The sequence below is a fragment of the Sycon ciliatum genome, chromosome 12 (assembly GCF_964019385.1).
Source record: "Sycon ciliatum chromosome 12, ocSycCili1.1, whole genome shotgun sequence".
In the NCBI taxonomy this organism is placed as follows: domain Eukaryota; kingdom Metazoa; phylum Porifera; class Calcarea; order Leucosolenida; family Sycettidae; genus Sycon; species Sycon ciliatum.
Window position 1 is genome coordinate 12,668,766 of NC_088654.1, and position 10,934 is coordinate 12,679,699.

Sequence of the window (10,934 nt, forward strand, 5' to 3'; positions counted from 1 at the left end):
ACATGGCACAAAACTGACAACGTGTACTGCCCTTCTATGTCTATTACATAAACTTGAGCCTCCCAAGTTGGGCGGTCTGTTGCTTTGCGTCGTCGAGTTGTAGTAAGGCCGGTCTGTCCAATAGTCTTACTAGTTTCGTCATCATCCAGTAACTTTCGGCATTCTTTGTTGCCGTGATGCGTAGCTCATGCTCTTCTTCGTTGCGCTTTCCTTCCCCTCTTGGACCTTTTCGAACCTGAGCCTTCCAAGTTGGAAGGTTGTTGGTTTGCGTCTTGGAGAAGTGTTGGAGCTAGGTGTCAGGTCGCCGAATGTCTCTGTACTCCTTGTCAGTTTTGTGCCATTTTGTCGCACTTGCTGACTGAATAAGATCTGGTTACGTTGGTGGACAGTTTGTCATAACTCGTAACATTTTGTCCTTTCCCTTTCTTCATCCTAACTATATTGGCTCACCATCCGAGTTCAAATTTGCACACCTGACGAGCCGTCATGACCTATACGGCGAAACGTACGTCGTGTGGAACTACTTGTTATTCTTCTTCTTCTTCTTCTTCGGTAACTACAAGTCATAATAAATATGAAAATGACTGTGAGAGTACAGTGTACATGTAGTAGAAACTTAGATCAGTTTCTCCAGTTGCAAGAACTGGATAGCTTCTGATGGTTGTGTGAGAATTGCCTCCCTGACTGATGTGAAGGTACATAGACGTGTACCTGCTCGACTGCTGTGTCTGGCAGGGCAAGCTAGCAGGAGGTGGGCAGCATCATCAACTGTTCCAGGACAGTGAGTGCAGTCGGGTGAAGGTGCCGCCTCAATCTGGAACAAGTACTTATTCAGCAGGCTGCAATGGCCAGTGAGCAGCTGATTGAAGATGGTGGTCTCATGCCGGGACGGAGGGCTGCGGAACTTGCTGGTGTTGAGTAATGGCCGGGGGTATGCGGTTGCAGACCGAATTGAAGCCTTGGCAGCTTGGATAGGTAGCTGAACCTGGGCCTGTACACACTGTGTTCCATTCCGCGCAAGGCGATCCGCCTTGTCATTGAGAGCAACACCGCAGTGGCTGCTGATCCAGACAAGGTTGATGGAATGAGCCTTCCGAGCAACCTCTGTCAGAGCATCGAACGCAGCAATGGTGTCTGGGCTGATCCTGTATGGGTCTCCACGGAGGGCATCTACGAGGGAGAGGCTGTCAGTGACCAGCACAACGTCCGTCTCCATGGTGGTAAGGTCGTAGACTGCCCGGGATTCGGCGACCCTCACCTTCCCGTGGTGAATCCGTCAGGAGACTAGGCCTCGGTCTAGACCTGCCAAGCGAGGGTCAACCTCCGGTCCACTTGCTGGACTGGATAGCTAATACTTGTTATTGTACATGTACATAACTAGTCCATCATACAGGATAGTGAAGCTGTTCAGTAGGATGTTGGCGTTTCGGTTTGTCACAATTCGTCTTCGCTTAGCTTCTACAACAACAACAACAACAACAACTGCTCATAGCCTGCATCATAGATATGCACCACCACACCTTCTTGCAATTCACCTACCCCGAATACAACCCATTCGCACGCTCAGGTTCCCCCGAACCTTTGAGCTACCCACAACACGTACAAACCGGCTAAGAGACTCCCCCATCTATGCTTCTCTTGATCTCTTTAATAGCATCCCACCCAGCATCCGGCAAATCAACCCCAAACGAGATTTCAAAGCAAACATCCTACCACTTGTCATCTCTTCCGTATGTACTTGCTCACATTGCTCAGCACATCTATAGCTCCATTGCGCCCAGCCTACGTGATTAACTCCCAATTAGTATTGCCATCGCTACTGCCTCAGCAAGCAGCTAAACTTTGATCTCTCTGTATCTGATCCCCGTGCCTGTAATTATTTTTCTCTTATTGGCCACAGGCCATCGTGAGAATAAAAGAATTCAAACAACAACAACAACAACAACAGCAACAGCAACAGCAACAGCAACAGCAACAGCAGCAGCAGCAGCAGCAGCAGCAGCAGCAGCAGCAGCAGCAGCAGCAGCAGCAGCAGCAGCAGCAGCAGCAACAGCAACAGCAACAGCAACAGCAACAGCAACAGCAACAGCAACAGCAACAGCAACAGCAACAACAGCAACAACAACAACAACAACAACAACAACAACAACAACAACAACAACAACAACTCTTATTGGCGATGGTGCCATTGTGAGAATAAAGAGCCTGCATCATAGATATGCACCACCACACCTTCTTGCAATTCACCTACCCCGAATACAACCCATTCGCACGCTCAGGTTCCCCCGAACCTTTGAGCTACCCACAACACGTACAAACCGGCTAAGAGACTCCCCCATCTATGCTTCTCTTGATCTCTTTAATAGCATCCCACCCAGCATCCGGCAAATCAACCCCAAACGAGATTTCAAAGCAAACATCCTACCACTTGTCATCTCTTCCGTATGTACTTGCTCACATTGCTCAGCACATCTATAGCTCCATTGCGCCCAGCCTACGTGATTAACTCCCAATTAGTATTGCCATCGCTACTGCCTCAGCAAGCAGCTAAACTTTGATCTCTCTGTATCTGATCCCCGTGCCTGTAATTATTTTTCTCTTATTGGCCACAGGCCATCGTGAGAATAAAAGAATTCAAACAACAACAACAACAACAACAGCAACAGCAACAGCAACAGCAACAGCAGCAGCAGCAGCAGCAGCAGCAGCAGCAGCAGCAGCAGCAGCAGCAGCAGCAGCAGCAGCAGCAGCAGCAGCAGCAGCAGCAGCAGCAGCAGCAACAGCAACAGCAACAGCAACAGCAACAGCAACAGCAACAGCAACAGCAACAACAACAACAACAACAACAACAACAACAACAACAATAACAACAACTCTTATTGGCGATGGTGCCATTGTGAGAATAAAGAATTCAACAACAACATAACGAAGAGTCCACAAAGAACGAAACAGTTCTGTCCGCAGATTGAGTAAGCGAAATCTTCAATACCTGAAATAAAAATCCTACAGCTGTAGGAGAGATTGAACAATTTCTTCTTCAACCACATTACGGCAGATGTGCCCTTCTCAGGCCACAGTGAATTCCACAGACTGGGTTAATGATATTTCGTTAAAATAGTGCTCAGATCAAAAAATTAATGCTTTTAGAATGATAAAAGAGTAGAAAAACTCAAGAAGTGGGAATTGTACCCCGGGGCAGGACGGGGTTGGGGGTGGTGGGAGGGTCAGACTTGTACCCCGGGGAGGACACTGGATAAAAAGAAGAAAAAAAAGAGAAAAAGGAGCTGCAGCATTGATAAGAGGACAATCACTGCATATTGCCTCTGCCGCCACAAGCGCTCCTCTTCCCTGCCTCAATCATCATTGCTCATGCACCTACACACATGCTAGTATCCTGATACAGTCTGCTCGCTAACTTGTACATCTCCATGCCGCAGAGGTTACGGTTTTCGCGAGAAAACGGACGAAGCGCTAGATCAAGATTTCCTGCGATGCTGGATAATGAGGAAAACGACAGCCACGGCGAGCAGAGCAAAGAGCACGACCAGGATGACGATGAGAGCGATGGAGCGCGAATCGCTGCCCCACGATTTGCTTGAAGAGGAGGCGACCTCGTCCGATCCTGACCCTGTATGTGTTGTCATGGTGACAGTGTTGGTGCTTGGTGACACTGATGCTCCGGTGCTACCGGGATCATCTGAGCAGATGGCAGCCATCGAGTGGTATAGGGAAACAACACACACACATACACACACAGAGAAACATGCACACACACACACACACACACACACATGAATGAATGAACACTCCTGGTCAGTGGTACGCAAGCACGCACCCCCCCCCCCCCCCTCCCCTCACTGTCCTCCCCATGCAAAAACAAACACACACACACACACACACACACACACACACACACACACACACACACACACACACACACATTAGTCCTGTCTGAGCATTGGCATAAGTCGGTCACATTTCCGCTCATACAAAGGGCCGACAGATATGGGGTAGGTCGGTTGAGTACGGTACGCAGCAAGCTCCGCGGGCTAGCGGCCACATCCACACATAAACACACGCGGAAACACAAACTTGCATCCCCTCCCCAACACACACACACATACACACACACACACACACACACACACACACACACACACACACACACACACACACACACACACACACACACACACACACACACACACACACACACACACACACACACACACACACACACACACACACACACACACACACACACACACACACACACACACACACACACACACACACACACACACACACACACACACACACACACACACACACACACACACACACACACACACACACACACACACACACACACACACACACACACACACACACACACACACACACACACACACACACACACACACACACACACACACACACACACACACACACACACACACACACACACACACACACACACACACACACACACACACACACACACACACACACACACACACACACACACACACACACACACACACACACACACACACACACACACACACACACACACACACACACACACACACACACACACACACACACACACACACACACACACACACACACACACACACACACACACACACACACACACACACACACACACACACACACACACACACACACACACACACACACACACACACACACACACACACACACACACACACACACACACACACACACACACACACACACACACACACACACACACACACACACACACACACACACACACACACACACACACACACACACACACACACACACACACACACACACACACACACACACACACACACACACACACACACACACACACACACACACACACACACACACACACACACACACACACACACACACACACACACACACACACACACACACACACACACACACACACACACACACACACACACACACACACACACACACACACACACACACACACACACACACACACACACACACACACACACACACACACACACACACACACATACGAGTACTTCCAGTAATACCATTTGCCCTAAGTCACTACCCAGCCAACCTACCCGAGCACTCGATAGCTGCTGCCGGTCCATCATCCGGACAGAACTGCTCCGCGAGCACAGAGTTACTCGCACAGTCATCCAGGGACGTCTCGTCGCCACGGCAGAGCAAACGAGAGTAATGAGGTTTCCCAGTACCGTTGCCATAACTACCTGAATCCAGGACGCGCATGGCCGACCGGAAGCCCAATTGCCGGCACGCAACCTTCGCCTCCGGCATGTAAAAGAATGCAGCTGGGCAAAAGATCAGAACATTAAAAAATATATAATTATTTATTTATTACTATTATGGCAATAAATAAGATAAATTGTGCACTCATAACAACAGCAAAAATGAAGAAAGTCAAGTTCCATAACGTTTTCTTGTGACTGTCATCAGTGGAACGCCGTCACATAAAAATGTAATAACTAAAACACACACTTATATACATGTAGCTAATATGGTTTCAGGTAGAAATACAGCAGCTAACAAGTACAAAAAGCGAAGTTTGCACCTTTGCAATGTGTGAATATAGTGTATGTGAGAAAGGTAGTGGCAGATGAATGTGATACTGTGTGAATGAATGTAATGGTGCGTGTGTATTACTTCTGCCACTACCTTTCTCACATACACTATATTCACACATTGCAAAGGTGCAAACTTCGCTTTTTGTACTTGTTAGCTGCTGTATTTCTACCTGAAACCATATTAGCTACATGTATATAAGTGTGTGTTTTAGTTATTACATTTTTATGTGACGGCGTTCCACTGATGACAGTCACAAGAAAACGTTATGGAACTTGACTTTCTTCATTTTTGCTGTTGTTATGAGTGCACAATTTATCTTATTTATTGCCATTTTACGACTATTGTCTCCTCGTCGATTGTTTATTACTATTAGGCCACACTTTTGTTTTTTCTATGTTTCTCGTCGGCAAATTTTAACAAAAGGTATGCGGGCGGGCGGAAAAAAACAAAAGCCAAGGAAAAAACAAGAACAATTTCTACTGAAACTGTATACATTTTACAATGTACATGTATATGCGTGATTCATACAAGACACTGCGTATACCATGTATACAGCACTACATTGTACAATCATGTACATGTACTCCCATACATGATTGCACTACATTATCACATCAGCCCACGAATATCAGGCAAACTGCAACAATGTCAATGAGAGCATAAAGTTTGATTACGAGATGGCGAAGAGAACATACATTTATCTGCGATCGCATCAACAACCGTTTCCCACTCGTCATTAATTTTTGGTTTTGTTACTTCAACGTTCTCTCTTGTGTCCGCTTATCAAACTCTTGTCTCCATGCTGCTCATCTTTTCCTTGCCATGCGTATATTGCTTCGATTTTCTGCCTACGGCCAGACGCCAGACGCCAGTTGCCGCGGAACTCGTCCGACTTACTGTTCCTGGGACCCACGAGGCTCAGCTCAGCCTGTGAACGACTGAAAGCTTCGTCATGACAGCCTTCATCGCAGAGAACGGCTCCTTTGCTGCATGCTGTGTTGCAAACGTTTACGACTATTGATTGACGCATCTAGCTGCTGCAGCATGTGCAGCGTACATACATGTACACATGTACGTAGTATGAACTTTTTTTTTCTTCCGAAATTTCTGAAAACCTACGCGGCCGATGACGAGAAACATAGAAAAAACAAAGTGTGGCCTTAACACCGCGTTATCATCAAGTCTATGATCACTGAATAATTTAGTATTGAATAATGCAACGAAGAATTCAGAGGACGACTCATCAGGAACAAAGGAAAGATCGAACAGCAACAAGAGACAAGCGCTGTCGAATATGGGCACAGAGTACACACATGCATGCGTATGTTGGGTAACGGAAATGTCTTATCCTCCCAGATACAACGAACAACGGGCACGGGTAGGGGGAACGGCATTTATTAATAGGAGACGAAGAGAGGGAGACAAAGACAAACGAAACGACTACATTATGGAAGAGAGAGAGAGAGAAAGAGAGAGAGAGAGAGAGAGAGAGAGAGAGAGAGAGAGAGAGAGAGAGAGAGAGAGAGAGAGAGAGATCGTTCGAGTGAGAGAGAATGCAAGGTAAAGGGCCTGGGAAGCTATAGCAAATATGGGCGCGCAAGCATCTACAGTAAACTTGGCAAATAACGACTGCGGATATAACGACAACTCGCGAATAACGACAGAATTTCGATGCCCAGAGAAAAGTGCAATCTAATTGTAATACATAAAATGAGACTTCGGGTGTATGGACACTTCGCAAATAAGGACACTTTTCTGATGCCCCGCCGAGTGTCGTTATACGCAGAGTTGACTGTTTTATTTATTTAAATAATCAACGTGGAGACAACAATTTTATAATAGCAATAAAGAGAACAAATTCTGCAGTCATCGCCACACTACAACGAAGTCATGAAAGTTTACCAGAATTAATTTTCTTGTCACATTCATCAGTGGAAAGTCATGACTGAAGAGTAACCATGCTGAACAATGATTAAATATGAGCACCAGCCAGCAGAAACCTGAACATGTGTAATTTTTTCAAAAATTATTTTCCCCTCGAAATTGTTTCTACACTATTAATCATTCAAGTTATCAAGTTTGGTGGCAATCTGATAAGCGAAAGCATGGAAAATAGAGTTTGAAGTCACACAGGTCAAGATTCGGTACAGTTGGCGCCGCATCAATGCCTAGTGACTCCATGCAAGTTGATCCTACAGTTTCTAATTGTGATGTGGAACAGGTACATGTAAGTAAACAGAATGCAAGTCAGGCTTGCCCTCTGGATGCTGCAGGCATGAGTAGTTCAGAAGTGTGACGATATTCCGTATACATCACTACCTTCTTTACAACACCAGAGTGCAAAACGATGATTGGTGGCTGGCCTTCCAAATTGTGTTCAGGGACCTCTGTGCTGGCAGTTTGAGTGTTGTCCCAAAGCTTGCCATACTGATAGATGTACTGACCAATACCACTGACATCCACTCCCTTGCACACTTTCACTCAGACCATGATTTCAGCATAATTGTATTTCAATGATATGAGCGAATACTCGCGTTTTGTAGCACGTGAAGATGTTGCCCCAAAGCGTTCAGCCGGTTTGAGTTTTTAGGGATCCCCTTTCTCAGCACAGGCAGTAGCCAGCTTGGCGCCGTCTGGCAAGGTAAAGTACTGATAATACTACGTTCTGTTTTGCGCCATGGGAAGCACTCCATCAGTGTCTGCAACATCATTGTTGTCGATGTAGAAATACGGATCGCTCAGCGGGTCGACATTCAGCTTCTCCTCGCAGTCGCTATTACTCCAGCACTGACTATCGTCGCCACCAGTATCCAGTGTCGATTTTATGAGGGCTCCTCATTGCTATGCATATGAGACTCGCCACTGCTGGACAAACTCAGCGAGATCGCCACCAAAGAAATAATTCCGATCGCGAACTAACTTTCAGCGCCGCTTCGTACAGGGAGTCTCACGCTGACAACTCTGGACCTAAGCCTTTGTCGTGACACCTGTCGCCATCGCTGTGTCTAAACTCAACCTCCGTGTGACGAGCTCTCACCTAGCGCTAAAATCAATTGACCAGAGACATTTGAAGACACTTGAAACTCCTTTGACAACAAAGACACCCACTCGATCGAAAAAGAATCTTCAAAAGCCAGCTCACTGCGCGTCCCAAACTTTGACGTCACATTTTGATGATTGATATCAAGTACACAAGTGCTGGTTTTCGCTGGCCGGGGCTCATATATTCAATGATGTGTTACACACACACACACTCTCTCTCTCTCTCTCTCTCTCTCTCTCTCTCTCTCTCTCTCTCTCTCTCTCTCTCTCTCTCTCTCTCTCTCTCTCTCTCTCTCTCTCTCTCACACACACACAAACACACACATACAAACAAACACCATTGGACCATTGGACGCCCATTGCCGGAAGCGATGATAGCGATGCTACAGGAGAAGCCATAGCACCTTGTGTTGGGATTGCACCATTCAACAGCTTGCAAGGCTGACGAATTGACCGCCAAACACACACACATACACACACACACACCAATACATAGTTCACACACAGATCACTTACCGCACGCGTAACCTGTCGTCGAGCCAACACTTCTTTCCACTCGACCAACGGTAGGTGAAGGTCCACCTGCGAGACTGAGCATGGGCTGCGTTCCTGGAACACATCATGACGACGTTTGTGTGGTACACACGTACACGCAGCAAAACACAGACGCAGGCAGCGTGACACAGACACATGCGACGAGACACAGAAACATGCGGCAAAACACAGACACATCCAGAAAACACAGACACGTGCGACGAGACACAGGCACACGCGGCGAAACACAGCACATGCGGCGAAACACCCACACATGCGGCGAAACACAGACACATGCGGCGAGACACAGACACAGACGGACAGAACTGTGAAAACGGAGAACGCATTGTGTCTCTCAAACATGAGTATACCTGTAAAAGTGACCAAGTGGCAGAATGATGGAGAGTCGTCAATGGTGAGCACAGTGGACTCGGTGAGTGCGTTCGATTATGCCCGCGAATGAATTCGCGCTATTCACATCACTCCATGTGAATAGGGTGAATGGATTCCGAATCGTTTCCAGGGCTCATGACGTGAAAATCGAACGTCTTGAATGCATGCGAATGGATTCATGAATCGATTCAAGTCCGAAATCGAACGCAGCCGGTAAGCACTAGCCCAAAACTGTGGCTAAGACTGTGTACAGGGTCACATGACTTTGTGGACTCATTATATAACAGGTGTTCATGAGCAGGTTATGAGCGGCTGAACTCTGCGATAATATCAATAATCATCATGTTCTCGGCCAACACCGAAGACAGAATCATACCCTACATGTAAATGTCATAAGGATGTAACAACTGGTGTTGTGGTTGTTGTAGCCGTCGTCGACGTCGTCGTCGTCGCCGTTGTTGTTGTTGTTGTGGGCTTACAAAAAGGCCTGAGCTCTATTATAAATAGCCACATTTGCGACAGATGTTGCCAGGAAACTATCTGCCAAAAGGGAAATGCTGGAAATAAACAATGGACACAAGCTTCCATTGATAATTGTGACAAGGAAACATTCCAGAATATGTTATTCGTCACCCTGAATGCCATAGGTGTGTGCACATAGTTTTTGTCATTGCTTTAATAAAGACTATCGTCTCCACGTCGCCTCCATAAATGAGCAAGTTTCTTACCATTACACGCTATTGCAATAGAGCTGAACTTATCACAGTCTGTAGCAGTACCAAGCGGACGCAGGATCAGACACTGGAAAAGATTCGTCTCGTGCCCGTTGCACTCCGGATCCTGCAGATACGTGGGCAACGCATCCACCGGAAACAGCGGATCTCCCAGCTGGATGGGACGGACGCTGCTGGCTGGGCGGAAATTCAGCTGCAGTGGCAAAGACATAGAGCCAGTATTATAAGAAGACTCGGCGGAGGACGTTCACGTTGGATTTAACTCCGAGCCTCATGCCGCGAGGCAGTCATCAGACAACTGAGCATATACATGTATATTCGCCACTGCATGGTGACAAGTCACTGAGACATTCGGGGACATGACGCAACTGAATTATAGAAAGGAAAAGGGGGTTTGTCAACTGACAACCGCTCTATTTTCGCGAAAAGCAACTGAATAGAGCAGTTGAAGTCACTTTTCTATTTGTTTGGGACACGACCACCAAATGATAATTCGCCCAATGCATCTCCTTTAGGGATTCGGGAATGGGAGAATAGATCAAGCTCATCAACCACAGTCTAAAAAGCCGATTTTTCGCTTTGATGTATCTGTTTTACTAGTGC

At 46.8% G+C, this 10,934-nt stretch overlaps 1 protein-coding gene across 3 annotated transcripts in view; it reads right to left on the reverse strand.

Annotated features, from left to right (window-relative positions):
• Window positions 1-2,859: 2,859 nt before the first annotated feature.
• The window catches only part of LOC135828284 (scavenger receptor cysteine-rich type 1 protein M130-like), a 20,299-nt gene continuing 12,224 nt past the window's right edge, over window positions 2,860-10,934 (reverse strand). For all 3 annotated transcript variants that reach the window (XM_065340734.1, XM_065340735.1, XM_065340736.1), the window contains 4 exons: window positions 10,326-10,524; window positions 9,187-9,279; window positions 5,124-5,354; window positions 2,860-3,697 (listed from right to left, as the gene is read on the reverse strand). In XM_065340734.1, the coding sequence (XP_065196806.1) occupies window positions 3,477-3,697; window positions 5,124-5,354; window positions 9,187-9,279; window positions 10,326-10,524 (744 nt within the window). In that variant the 3' untranslated portion in view covers window positions 2,860-3,476. The remainder of the gene's footprint in view (window positions 3,698-5,123; window positions 5,355-9,186; window positions 9,280-10,325; window positions 10,525-10,934) is intronic.